Source organism: Ranitomeya imitator, chromosome 1 (genome assembly GCF_032444005.1).
Source record: "Ranitomeya imitator isolate aRanImi1 chromosome 1, aRanImi1.pri, whole genome shotgun sequence".
In the NCBI taxonomy this organism is placed as follows: domain Eukaryota; kingdom Metazoa; phylum Chordata; class Amphibia; order Anura; family Dendrobatidae; genus Ranitomeya; species Ranitomeya imitator.
This window is the reverse complement of record NC_091282.1, coordinates 196060624-196075345: the sequence shown is the minus strand read 5'-3', so window position 1 is coordinate 196075345 and position 14722 is coordinate 196060624. Positions and strand designations below refer to the sequence as shown.

The 14722-nt window shown below is 40.5% G+C and overlaps 1 protein-coding gene across 5 annotated transcripts in view; it reads left to right on the top strand.

Moving 5' to 3' along the window:
- SEMA6A (semaphorin 6A) overlaps positions 1 to 14722 on the top strand; it is a 339475-nt gene that overhangs the window by 122150 nt on the left and 202603 nt on the right. For all 5 annotated transcript variants that reach the window (XM_069753296.1, XM_069753304.1, XM_069753286.1 and 2 more), the window contains exon 7: positions 6981 to 7071. In XM_069753296.1, coding sequence (XP_069609397.1) covers positions 6981 to 7071 — 91 coding nt within the window. The remainder of the gene's footprint in view (positions 1 to 6980; positions 7072 to 14722) is intronic.

Sequence of the window (14722 nt, the reverse complement as noted above, 5' to 3'; positions counted from 1 at the left end):
TTCCACTGGCCACCCTGGCTTAGGATGCAAACTCAACAATTTATATTATATTAAGTGTGCACAGGCTGTCATTGTTCTCGACAGCACCAGTCCAGTTTCTGCCGGACGACTATGCGTTCAATGCGCTTGCGTACTTCGGACCGTTCATGTCCAGGAATTGATATTTTTACATGCCCATTGAGACACGCCCTCTTGGTAAATATCGAATGCATGCGCATAAAAAATGCAAACGCATGCAGACACGCATACAAGCGCATGCACACGCAGCTTTTTTTTGCCGTCATGCATAAGCTGATGTGGATAAAAACCGCTGTGTTAGCATGCGTTTGCATGTGTTTTTGCATGCATTTGCGGTTACGGATGATTCGCTGCGCACATAGACATAGCATAGAAACTAGCCTAAGCTTAACACTTAAAAAGCACAGATATGAGACTATAATATAGGTACTTCTAAATGGGTTAGTAGGAACAACTTATAGCTGGAATATATTTTTCTCAATGGAAGACGAGTGACCGGCTAAGCAAGATCAAACTAGAGTATTTTCAGTATGTTTTGATTAATTGGAAAAAAACAAACCAGAAAAAAAAGCAGCCTTACCAACACCAAGTCAGATGACAAATGCATAAGCAGGATGCCGCAGACCAGACCCCAATTATAAAGGCGTCGGCAGCACAGGTGCAAACTACTGATGAAAGCTGCCACTCACAAACCTACCAATTTATGGATGGGGTGGCTGCCTAGTAAAATATGCACACAAATGTGTCCAGGAGGCCTTGGCACCTGTCCACACTGCCAAAAGTACCAATACCTGGCTTAAAAACAACATTATCACTGTGCTTGATTAACCAGCAAACTTGCCTGACCTTAACTCCATAGAGAATCTATGGGGTATTGTCAAGAGGAAGATGAGACACCAGTACCAACAATGCAGACGAGCTGAAGGCTGCTATCAAAGCAACCTGGGCTTCCATAACACCTCAGCAGTGTCACAGGCCGATCGCCTCAATACCACACCGCATTGATGCAGTAATTAATGCAAATGAAACCCCGACCAAGTATTGAGTGCATTTACTGAACATACATTTCAGTAGGCCAACATTTCGGATTTTAAAATCCTTTTTCAAGCTGGCGCTATAAAGTATTCTAATTTACTGAGATAATGACATTTGGGTTTTCATTGGCTGTAAGCCATAATAATCAACATTAACAGATGAAATAGATCACTCTGTGTGTAATGACTCTATAATATATGAGATTCACTTTTTGTATTGAAGAACTGAAATAAATTAACTTTTTGACGATATTCTAACTTGGTGAGAAGCACTTGTATCTGGGGGACATAGCAACAGACATGTCGAATTACAACATAGATGTCAGATTGGCTTGCATTAATTATAGCTGTGGTCACATTTTTTGTTTATTCTCTTTCTATAATGAGCCTCTGTAGACATGATCTGATTATATCTCTTCATAAAAGTAAATGGTATATCAGCTGGAGTGCTCCACTAGCGGTGACTGCACCTGTACGTGCTGGAATTTCTCATCACCCCTCTTATTTGTTGCGCTCCAGGCCTTGACAATGAACTAGTGCTTGGGGGGCTGTCAGATTCAGTGATTATCATCCCTATCGGGGGGGTAAACAGCTCATTGCTTAGAATCCTATGTGAGAATATATGCAGATTCTTCGGCATTATAAGAACTTATTACAATCAATTTCTATCACTGTTGAAATTAACATCCTATTATGATAATTGGGAATTTTATTGCTTTTAGATATGAGAATGTGCTGATTTAAATTGGTTTATTAGAAGTTTACAAAATCAAAGTACTTCACACATGTTTAATGTGAATTATAAGAGAAGCATTAAGTGAAATAAAAATAATTCAGAAAATGTCTATGTAAAATGTGCACAAGTGTCCACCTTTTCCAGAATTTGGTTAAAGGGGTTGTCTGGGACTTTTACATTGATGACTTATTCTTTGGATAGATGATCAATATCCAGTCAGTGGGAGTGCAACACTTTTTGCGGTCCAGTGCGTTCAGCGGGCACGGCAAAATGCCGCATGCAGACGCATCCACATACAACGCATGTCCCTGCATACCCATTGTTAAAGATAGGTGCGCAGGACGCATTCAGAAGTAGGCAGAGCGTAGGCAGAGCTTAAGGGAGGAAGTACGCAGCCATACATAGACCAGCCAAACGCAAGTGTGCACTTAGCCTTAGCTTAATGTTCCTGAAGAAAAAAAAACTTGGCAAAACAATTGAACATAACTTTTTCTTTTTTTTTTCTTTCCTCGAACATCATCTGATGTTGGAGAGTTAAGAGGCTCCCATATATATCAGATGGTGGAATCCTAAGAGGTTCACATATATATCAAATAATGGAAATCCTAAGAGGCTCCCATATACAGTATATCACAAAAAAGTGAGTACACCCCTCACATTTTGAACAAATTTTATTATATCTTTTCATGGGACATTACTGAAGATATGACACTGTAAAGTAGTCAGTGTACAGCTTAAATGTATAATAAATAAATAAACCACTAGCAACAAAAGTGAGTACACCACTAAGTGAAAATAGCCAACTTGTGCCCAATTAGCAATTTCCCTGCCCAGTGTCATGTAACTCCTTAGTGTTACAAGGTGTTAGGTCTGAATAGGGAACAGGTGTGTTAAATTTGGTGTTATCGAGCTTACACTCTCTCATACTGGTCATTGGAAATTCAACATGGCACCTCATATCAAACCACTCTCTGAGGATCTGAAAAAAAAAGAATTGTTGCTGTGCAAAACATGGCCTAGGATATAAGAAGAGAGCCAACACCCTGAACTGCAGCATGGTGGCCAAGACCATACACTGGTTTAACAAGACATATTCCTCTCAGAACAGGCCTCGCCATGGTGGACCAAAGAAGATGAGTGCATGTGCTCAGCATCGTATCCAGAAGTTGTATTTTCAAGTGTTCAAGACTATATACCACACACTGCATTAAATTGGTCTGTATGGGTGTCTTCCCAGAAGATGATGCACAAGAGAGCCCTCAAACAGTTTGCTGAAGACAAGCAGACTAAGGACATGGATTACTGGAATCATGTCCTGTGGTTTTATGAGACCAAGATAAACTTATTTGGCTCAGATGTTGTCAAGCGTGTGTGGACACAACCAGGTGAGGAGGACAAAGACAAGTGTGTCTTGCCTACAGTCAAGGATTGTGTTTGAAGTGTCATGGTTTAGGGCTGCATGAATGCTGCCAGCTGTGTGGAGCTACAGTTCATTGAGGGAACCACAAATGCCAACACTTACTATGTTATACTGAAGAAGAGCATATTCCCCTCCCTTCTGAAACAGGGCCACGGAGTACTATTCTAATATGACAATGACCCCAAATACACGTCCAAGATGACCTCTGCCTTGCTAATGAAACTGAGGGTAAAGGTTCTGGACTGGCCAAGCATGCCTCCACACCTAAACCCTATTGAGAATCTGTGGAGCATCCATAAATGGAAGGTGGAAGAGTGCAAGATCTCTAACATCCACCAGCTCCTTGATGTCGATTTGGAGGAGTAGAAGAGGATTCCAGTTGCAACTTCTAGTGAACTCCTTGCTCAAAAGAATTAAGGCAGTGCATGAAAATAATGGTGGCCACACAAAATATTGACACTTTGGGCGCAATTTGACCATTTTCACTTAGGGGTGTATACACTTTTGTTGCCAGCGGATTAGAAATTAATGGCTGTGCATTGAGTTATTTAGAGGGCACACCAAATTTACACTGTTATACAAGTTGTACACTGACTACTTTACAGTGTATCATAGTGTCATATCTTCAGTGTTGTCCCATGAAAAAATATAATAAAATATTTTCGAAAATGTGAGGGGTGTACTCACTTTTGTGATATACTGTATATCGGATGGTGGAAATCCTAAGGTTCTTTGCACCCATATGTATCGGCACCTTAAGCAACACCAACAATATACATGTTTCCTATTGCCTCCATGTGATTTTCGCAAGTAGCATAATCACGTGACGAGATTGAATGACATGTGCGCGTGACTACAAATCTAGTGGGGGGCCCAGTGCATAAGTGTGAGTTTATGCATAAAGCAGTTAATTTATAACTACCATAACATCTTCTGAAATCTCTTTAAATGTTTGAAATAATTCTCTAGAATTTGTTATTATTTGGATTGTCCGAGTCGCAATGTCCCTTGGTTCGTAGAGCAGGAATAACCACGGCCACCTGTTTCTGCAATGAATAGACACGTTATTTTACAAACAGATACAGTGTGTGCTTCTTACAGTCCTTTGTTTATCTGCGATGTTGTGTTAGAAAATCATATTTTCTCCTACTCCTCCACCATCCTCTGCTTGTAGCAGCGAGCAGAACGCAGCTGGCTTTCCAATAACTGTGCCAAGCAGTGACTACTCTAACTCCCCTTGTCACCGCTTCATTCTCGTTCATTACAATTAATGCATGTAACAAATCCCGAGAAGTTGCTCCTGTTCTACTGGTTTGGATTTTTTTTTTTCCGGCAGCAGCATTATTTCCCGAATACAAACCATCTATCTCATCGCCTGTCGCAGATGTTTCCGTACAATAATTTCTTGCCTCTGCTGATTTCATCACCTGCTGCCCATGTCATTTGAAACACAAGTGGTATGTGCAAAGGGAACTCGCACAAGTTAACATGGACACCTGTGGCCTTCTTGTCTGTTCTTCTAGCCTTGCAGATGGCTATTCATCAACCCTTGACTCAAGAACAGAAGACAGAGCCTCCCTATCGGGCTGCAAAGTGAAAATGCAGATTGGCATTAGATATTGCAGTGCCCCTTATAGTATAAGCTCTGCTTATTTTCTTCATACTGACACTTCCAAACCCCAGTCTAATTGTGCTGCCTAGAAAAGTAATTGCTTTCCGAAAGACTGGACAGTGAAGATTCATGGAAGGAAACGTATGATGACAGGTCTTCAGCCGAATGATGAAAACTTTGTACCATATGAGCAAAAAGTTAATTGCTGCCTGGTACAGCAAGCAAGGTCTTTTCTCAAGAACTGTAAGCGTTTTTAAATTTATTGTAGGTGTACCAATCCATTGAATGCATCTGACTGATATATTGCATTCAAATTTACAAAATAGCTGGAGATGATTTATAACTCCCGATAGTTCCCAACTCTAGTCTATACTCCTCTCTTAGAGGTTGGAGCCCATTTATGCCTTCATGGGTTCTACAGTGAGCTATGAACCATGTTGGAGATAAAATGATAGAAAACGTTAGACTTTTTCTATTTTAAATTGAAAAATGTTTTTTACCGATTTAACAATGTAGGCCACCGTAATTGCTCATGGGCTTATTTAATTTCCCTGACGACTCCACCAACCCGGTCAATTGACAAGCCTCATCCACAGTTTGAACTCTTCTGGTGGAGCTCCAAGTTTGTTCTTCTGAACAGAATAACATTATTATGCCCTTGCATATTGAGAAATTGTCAGTTGCCACAGACCACATAATCAAACACAGTTTGGGAGCAAATCCCGTAAAGGGATAAAATATCAACTGTGGTTTTAGAAAGAGAATTACAATTGGCAAATATACAATTACGAGTGTGTTAGGTGATTTGACGGTCCATTGTGAGGGTCGTTTGCTAGAAACTGCAATATATTGTTTTTAACCAGAAAAGCTCACATAAAGCCACACAAATTCTACAGTTTTTATGTCCTAAAATATGAATGGATTTAAATGTTGGCGTATTCTATCTTGGGTTCAGTCAGTGCTATGAATGTGTCCTAACTTACCTGTCCTCTTGGCTTAGCTTATCCCAAGAGGAATTTAGCAAATTGCTAGCTTTGGAAAATAAGCACTTTCACAATATCTTTTAGTTGTTAACATTGGAAAATAAACAATTTTAGTTGTTGTTTAACATTGTATGTGTCTATATGAGGACACCACATATGCTAGACTTGCACTCTGTAAGGGTCTGTTTCGCATGATGCAGTAAAGTATTGTTAGAAATTAGATTCGTTGAAATTTCTGGAAGAGTAAATATGGACACATCTGTTGTCTCTGTAAAGGGAATTTATCACCAGGGTTTTGCTACCTCTTATGACAGCAGCGGAATATAAGAAGAGAGACCCTGATTCCAATGATGTATCACTTACTGTACTGGGTCCAATCAGAGTTCTTAGATGTACCATGAAGCAGAGCTTGGAAGCTAACCCCACCAACAGCAGGCTGTCCGCCCACACCAGGCTGTCTGCAGACTGTGAGCTGCTTATCAGAACAGGGGGCTTGGTCTGACTAGGGCTTGTGTGCACTGTGGTCAGGACGATGATAATCTCCTAGTGATAAAACCGTCATTGTAAGTAAACAGCACACAGACTGTTAAGTGACACATCTCTGAATTCAGTTTCTCAGCTGTTACCTCATGCTGACCTCGGATTGCATAGCAAAAATCTGCTGACGGAGTCCCTCTTTAAGGAGCATTTAAACTGCAAGATAATCATAAAACAAGTGTTTTTAACAACACTCGTTCACCATTATCTTGCAGTGTAAACAGGCTGTAGATCACTCTATGAAAGAGCAAAATGCGCATTCATTTGGGGAAATTATATTTTTGGCGATATACAAAATATTGTCCTCAGGAGGGCATCGTCCACTATTTATATAGAAATTTCATTGCCGAGAACCATGACCGCCCATGCACCTGAGAGCTCTAGCATAGATCGCATAGTGTGCATCATTTGCTTTGGTCTGCCCATGTAAACAGGCATTCAAAAGAGCGCCGATTCATAAGTTTACCGATCGGCGGTAGTATCGTGCCACTGATCTGTCTATGTGTCTGTGTAAAGGACCTTTAGACATTGGGATCTATTGATGTCAATGGGTTTATCAATTTTAATATCAGACACTTTGGAAACCAGTATTTTTTAGTGAAACATTTTGTTAATATGCTGTCATAATTTTATCCATCAGATGGAGACTCTTGAGTTTTTGGAAGAAGAAATAAGTGGCATGGCCAGATGTCCATATGATGCCAAGCATGCCAATGTCGCTCTCTTTGCAGGTATGACCTTTTATTTTACTACATATCTACTCACTGTGTGCTATGCACGTGTTAGGTGTCGAGTTCCTGCCTCTGCACAGGGGGAATCTCAAACCATCTCTGCTGCGGTCTCCCATTCTTCTCCTGCCGCAGTGGAGCCTGCTCAGCGGAGACGTTGGTCCCAGCGTCTTGCTCATTCTCACTCTGTGCATAGGGTTACTGCTGCTTTTCCTGCTTCTGCCTTTGAAGCCAGTGCTGGGCAGTGGCGAGCAGACGCTTTTGTGACTAAGTCCTGCTTTTCCCCTTCTGAGCATGCCCAGGGCAAGATCTCCCGTTGGAGATCAAGGGTCACATGCTCAGATACTGCAGCAGATTCCATTGGTCCTCCAGGAAGGTCCTGAATGTGCTCAACTTCTGTGGCAGCCTCCCATTGGTCCTTCTGGGAAGGTCATGTACATGCTGCAGCTATAAAAGATTCGCATGACCGCACGGCCATGCGCTAGTATACAATTGTAAATGTGTGTGTGTTGATGAGTGCAAGTCGTTCCTTAAAAAACCCATCCCTTGTGTATGAATGTTAGCGTAAGGTGTATGGCTGCAATCTAGCGCCCGGCTGAACTCACAGCGTTAACACACCAAACAGGGCCTACTGCTGTGACCTATAGTACGGCGCCACGCGCCATTAGAGCGCTTCTTTAGCCCAAGTCTGGTTGGTTAGTGGCGTCCGCCAGTACGGCACAGTTAGCACTCTCGTGCTATTTAATTATTAGTTTTGTTACGTGCGGTACTGCGGCCCTGTGACGCAACAGGGTTCGCTTCCTTCACACAGAGTGAAGTTAACCCGTGTGTGTATTCACATTGTACCACCATATAGTCCGTCATTACTTGGCAGCAGGTTCCTTCTCTGCACGGTGGACCCCGGGCTGCGAACGCACATTATTCTATCTTATTATTTGGTGCGTTCCGCTAGCCCTAACAACAGGTCTATAAAGTTTAAATAAACTATGCAGAAGTTGCATGAAGCATTTGATAGGCATGTTATAGAGCAGTGTTCCCAACTCCAGCCTTCAAGAGCCACAACAGATCATGTTTTCAGGATTTCCTTAGTATTGCACAGGTGGTGGAATTATCAATTGGGCAATTTTAAAGAAATCTCGAAAATATGATCTGTTGGTGGCTCTTGAGGACTGGAGTTGGGGAACACTCCTATAGATTATATCTCGGCATGCAGCAAGTGAGGAGAGATTGTGTCAAAATTTGATAAAGTCATTAATAACTGTTTACTTACATGTTACCTCCCCTAACTCATTATTGCTTTACCACATATGTTACATATGACAAGTTATATATTAAAAGAGACTAAAAATGAAAAGCTAGTCAGCTGCCATATTTTTAGTTAGTGATTGCTTAACTAAATTTTGAGCTTTTTATTACACTTTCCCATTGTAGTGGAGCATACTGAAGTTCCGTCCGGCGCTAACATAGACCTGTGCCTTTTGAGTGGAATTAGAATTAGACCTTGAAGTGCAATTTTGTGAATGTATAAAACTTTCATTGTTTAAATGAAATGTCAGATGTAATTGGAAATATTACTTTAAAAGATCAAAAAGGTCAATGCATAATTACAAAACTGAATTTCAAGGTCAGGTATTTTATTGAGTTTTTGATTAATACAGTATGAAGAGATATTCTATATAGGAATACAATACTCCAGAGTCTGGGGGGAATTAAAGAACTTCATTCAATCAACGGCAAGCTAAACTGACGTATACAAACCAATCAGATCAATTTACTGAAGAATTAATTTCAAAGTTCGTCATATAAGAGGCGAATACATAGACTGATTTCATTTTCCAAAAATAAGGCTTTTTTTCTCCTTTGGCCCTGATTTGCATGTGGTTTTTCGTGCAGCTCTACTTTCGGCATATGACCTCACACTTACAATGCTGCTCATTTCAGCACAGCGAATGACACATAAAACAAATCTATTTGCTAAAGCCAAGATGGATGTGTCTGAATGAAATTTTATTGCTGGCAAAATAGAAAGAACTCATCACTGCATTGGACCCCAGGGCGGTCTATCACATTATATATTATATGCAGTGGATGTTTCAGTACTAGCCTCAAGTGGCCTTGTGGTGACTTTATATTTTTTATGGTGATTTAGATGCCACTTTATGCCTCTTTTTATTAACATGTGTATTGTACTGTATAATACTCGACCACCACTGAAATATTTCTCAGCGGTATCAATCAATTGCATGTTGGACACTTATCCCGAGCTAGAGGAAAGCCAAGTCTTGAGCTGTTTCTCATTACTCTACTTCATGAACAACGATATGAGAAATAGGAAAGAAAAATAATCCAGAGGGGATAATGAGAGTGGAAAGAAGGATAATTTCCCATGACTCGGATAGTATTTAGTGCTGTCCAACATGACCATGTAAACACACATACGTAAGAACTTAATTGAATGCATCTGTAATATTAGGCTTAAAATGATCTGGGATTTCCAGTCAGCAGCGCAGAAAGTCCAGTTTTGGAATGCACAACATAGTTTCTGTCCATATTTTTTATGTATTTTTTGAGGGAGCAGGGGTCGATTGTGTGATGCTGCAACAAGACACTTATGACCAGGATACGATATTGATTTGGATACAGACATAGACCATACATCCAAATATTATTATACATTGATGTACTGCGGCTAAGCAACATTTTCAAAACATGAACTTCTTAGTTAACATTTTGACGAAATTGTATAAGCCCACTAACAGGTCATGACAAACCTCCAAGACCCAGAGCTGTAGGTTTTAGCGTGCAGCATGGGTGGTGTGTGGCACCTATGGCGCTTCCCCTGCTGTAGTATTGTCATGATGACTGTGGCCACCACACAATGCTTATACCAAGTCGATTATGGACCTACTACAGAAGTTTACGGTGACATGGCAGTGGGCTTATCCGTTATGGTTAAAATGCTAACTCAGAACTTCATGTTTAGTACATCAATGTACAGTACATTATTTGGATATGTGGTCCATGTCTTTTTATACAGTTGTGATATATTCGTTTTGAATGTCTTGCAAAGTGATGAACACAATATGCCTAAGTATTTATAATCAGTATCTTGGAATATAATAGAACAGTTTAACCATGAAAATTCCAAAAATATTGGTCTTTTTATCACGGGAAAAAGAGGAGTTTGGTCTTTATTGTCTGTATTTACTGTATATGAATACATATATTTTGTAATGAGTAAATGAAACTTTATGACATTTCTTAAAATGTTTAGATATTCTACATCAGTGTTTCTCAACTCTAGTCCTCAAGACCCAATAGGTCAAGTTTTCAGGATATTCTTAGTATTGCACAGGTGATAATTTCGTCACCTGCTCAAAAATTAATTCTGTCACCTGTGCAATACTAAGGAAATCCTACAATTAGTATAGATAATTAGATAATGAATACTAAGGGTATGTGCACACAACATTTTTTTGGGCAGGTGCGCTTCATAGTCCACCTGATAAATAAGTGCTTAAAAGAATACACATATGCACTTCAATGTAAAAACAACTTAAAGGGAACCTGTCAGCAGTTTTGGACGATATAAGATACAGCCATCACCTTTCAGGGATGATATACAGCATTCTATAATGTTGTATATAAGCCCCCAACCCGATCTGCAAGAGAAGAAAAATAACTTTTATTATACTCACCAGTGGGGCGGTCCGGTCCGAGAGGTGTCGCGCTTCTTGGTCCGGCGCCTCCTATCTTTTTGTGGTGCCGGCCTCCTGATGTTTCTTTGTGTGGATGACGTGTCCCTGCATCCTTCACACTGTCTTCTTGGCAACACGCTCCTGTCCAGGTGTACTTATCTGCCCTGTTGAGGGCAGAACAAAGCACTGCAGTGCGCAGATGCTGGGGCTCTTTGAGCTTTTTCGGCACCTGCGCACTGCAGTACTTTGCTCTGCCCTCAACAGGGAAATTAAGTATGCCTGCACCAGAGCGCAGTACCGAGGAGACTGTGTGGATGCGCCATCCACACGAAGCAAGAAGGAGGACGGGGATTGTAAGAAGATGGGAGGCACTGGACCAAGAAGAGCGACACCCATCGGACCGGACCGTCCCGCAGGTGAGTATAATAAACATTATTTTTCTTGTCTTGCAGGTTGGGTTGGGGGGCAGATTTACAGCATTATAGAATGCTGCATATCAGCCCTGAAAGGTGATGGCCTATCTTATATTGCCTAAAACTGCGGACAGGTTCACTTTAATGAGCATATGCTCAGTTGTTTGAGCTTCATTTAAATACCTCAGATTTCCAAAGATGCAAAGCGATGAACCTGAAATGACTTGACCATTCTTCAGGTTATGTCAGTTAAGGTGTGCCATTTCATACACTGCTAAATATTGAAGGGATCTGGCTAATGATGTCAAGCACAGCCAGGCGGGCTTCCCCATATGCTCCGTAGCTATTACAGCACATGAATACCACTGTTGGTTACCGCTGTTTATTATCCACTGTCCCTGAACCAGATAGGTTGACATCACTTAGACATTAATAAGTCTGTTTTGGTAATAGAGTATAAAATGGGTTCAATGCAAAAATGGAAATTTGGCTAAACAGACGATTTTGAATTTCAACTCAAATACCTAGCGCTGTGACAGTGGGACCTTGAGGGGATAAATTACATCAGACCTCACATACACGTAAATTAGCAACTAGGAAAAAAAGGCTTCAGTGATAAAAGAAACTTTGCTAAAATTGTTCCTTTTGGTTTTTGTTTTTTTTCAAAATTCCAGTTGCTGTGTCAAATTTAGGAAGGTTAATAATAAAGATCAGCAGTAATCAAACAAAATTGTGTCACCATTACTTGACCTTATTTATTTCATCGCATCTCATCACTGAGTTTTATAAAACGACTTTATATAATATAAAAAGGATGTGAAATGAAACCTAATCCATGGCTTTAAAATCTAAATTATCACTGGAAATCTGGAGTATTACGCCTGTCGAGGTGTATTCTGATTATTGCCAGCTTGAACAGGTCTCTGCTTCATCCAGGACTCCTCTGGAAACAATCATCCAATAGACACAAATCCATAGGAAGCCTGAGCTCATTAGTTCTACAGGGAGCTATACATTTTTCCCTAATACTTCATCCTTATAATCTTGCATAAACAAGCAAATGTAATGTAGAACTATGTGCAGTCATGTGCATGTATAATTTAAATTAGAGGCTGGCTAATATAAGGATTTAGGCCATTAACTCAGTACAAATGACATTTGAGTATTTGTTGTAAGTAACGTATTCAAGCACAGAGGAAACACTATAATATCGAGTCTGCGCCAGTGAGTATTAGGGTATGTTTCCAAGTTCAGGAAACACTGCGTTTTTGACGCAGCGTTGAGCTGCAGCGTCAAAAACGCAGCGTCCAGATGTTACATGATTTAATGAAATCCCGTCTCCACTATGCAGTAAAAGACACATTCGCGGCATACCTGCGAAAATGCACATGCGGCGCGTCTCTTAAGAACGCAGCATGTCCTTACATTGCAGAAACAACGCAAGGACAGCGCAGGTGACCTGGTGACCTGCCAGTGACCTCAGGTGCAGATTTGGTCAGGATTTTACCAACATAAAATCCTGAACAAATCCTGATGCAATCCTGAACGTGGACACATACCCTCAGAGGAAAAACCTGGTCATGGGTTCCTGGTCATACCTTCTGCATACCTTCACTCCACTGTTAAGAGTTGGATTTGAATTTCAAGCATTTCCTTTTTCATAACAGAATTTGTGTGCCTGCGTAATTGAAATTTTTTTTTTTTAAAGCTGTAAGGGGCTAAAAACTAACAGGCAGGTAGATGCTAACCATGTTCTGCCCAGGAACTATCTCGGCTGGCTCAGCTGGCAATTCCTCTGCTTCATTTCACCTTCTTTTTTGGCCTGCTCTGTCAACAGGACATTACTGCCGACGTCATGCTGATTGACAGCTGGCTCAACACAGGTAGGGGGGAGCCGGTTCTCAAATAGATTGGCAGTGACACACCATCAGCAGAGCAGGGCGGAAGAAGATACGCTGCTCTGACAACATGTTGGAAGGAGAAACCGCAGAATCGCCATCATGAGCAGTCTATGACCCTACTCTGCCGACACGAAGCATCACCAGGCAGAACGTTAGAAACGACCTGCCTGCTAGTTCTTAGTTCGATTTATAAAAATATTAAAAGTCCCAGATAACTCCTTCAATGTTGAAGTCCCAGAGATACAGTGTCTGATGCTTAGCAAATACTGTACACAGGACATCCTTTGTGCTTTTTTTTATCTTGTCATATTCGTTTTTACAAGTTGTTTCAATTAAGACCGACTGGTCGAAACGCATCAGCAGTTATACTTTGCTGTTTAGGCTCCTGTGCTTTTTTCTATGGATATGTTTTGCCTGCACTTGCCAGTGGGCCAACAATAATAAAAAGGAGCTGTCCGCTACTGGATATCCTACTTTGAATCCTACAAAATGCTGAATAAAATATAAAAAGCATACAGTTCCTACCGGTACCTCCTGAACCAGCACCAAACAGCTACTCTAATGAAATAGTGAAGCTGCAACCCATTGGCATCCTCTGACAGGTTGACGTATTCACTTGGCATAAAGGATGTCACAGGCGCACCAGAGCACACAGGACTATGAGCGGAGGAGCAGCGCTAGGTCAGTAGGGAGGTATCTTTTTTTTATTACATTTAGCACATTGGAGGCATTCGAAAGAGATTGCCCATTAGTGGCCAAGCCATTACATTTGTGACGTCCTCATAGAAGAACAAAAATATCAACACTTTTTAACAGTAATATTTAAAACCTTATTTGCAGGACTGAACTGAGGCTTACTAGGTTTCTTGTCTTCGAACTGTGTAAAAACAAAAAAGAAATGACCTAGCCACTTATAGTAATTGATCAGAATGTAACTTTATTCCCTACAATGCACTGAAAAGTGAGCCACAGACTCTAAATGGTTGTATAATATAACATTTTGCTATGTTCTGTGTTATCTTTTAAGTTAAAAAACATATTTACACAGATCCATTAGGACCTCATAAACATCGTACCATAATGTGGCTTTTATCTTGACAGCTTGCAAATGTTTCTTGTAATTTCACGCAGATTTCAGTGCATAGATTCATCGTACCTCAGTTACTGAGTGAGAAGAGAGAGATACAAGATCATACAATGAATTATATTTACCATAGTCTGGACTTACGCTTGCCATGCACATTAAATGGCTGTCAGCCAAATGATGGTTTAACTGATTGTTTGGCCACCATCCATCCCGGCTGTCTCTCCCATACACGGGCACTCCCTTGGCCAAGCGCTACTGTATTCTCTATGAGAGACTTGACATCACCAGACATGTCGGAAATTGGATATGACAAACCCTTAACTCCCCCAAAAATTAAGTATCCGGGGTCCCTAAACTGATTAAACTGTCGATATTGGCGATTTCAGACAACATTAGTCTTATGTATGAGAGGGTCTTTAGCGTAAGGTTTTTGCAACATGGAATTATTCCTTTTAACCCATTATATTTTTATTGTAATATCTTTGAAATTCCTTTGATAGTTAGAAATCTTGAAAAAATCTATGAAAAATATAATTTTACTTCAACTTTTCTTTT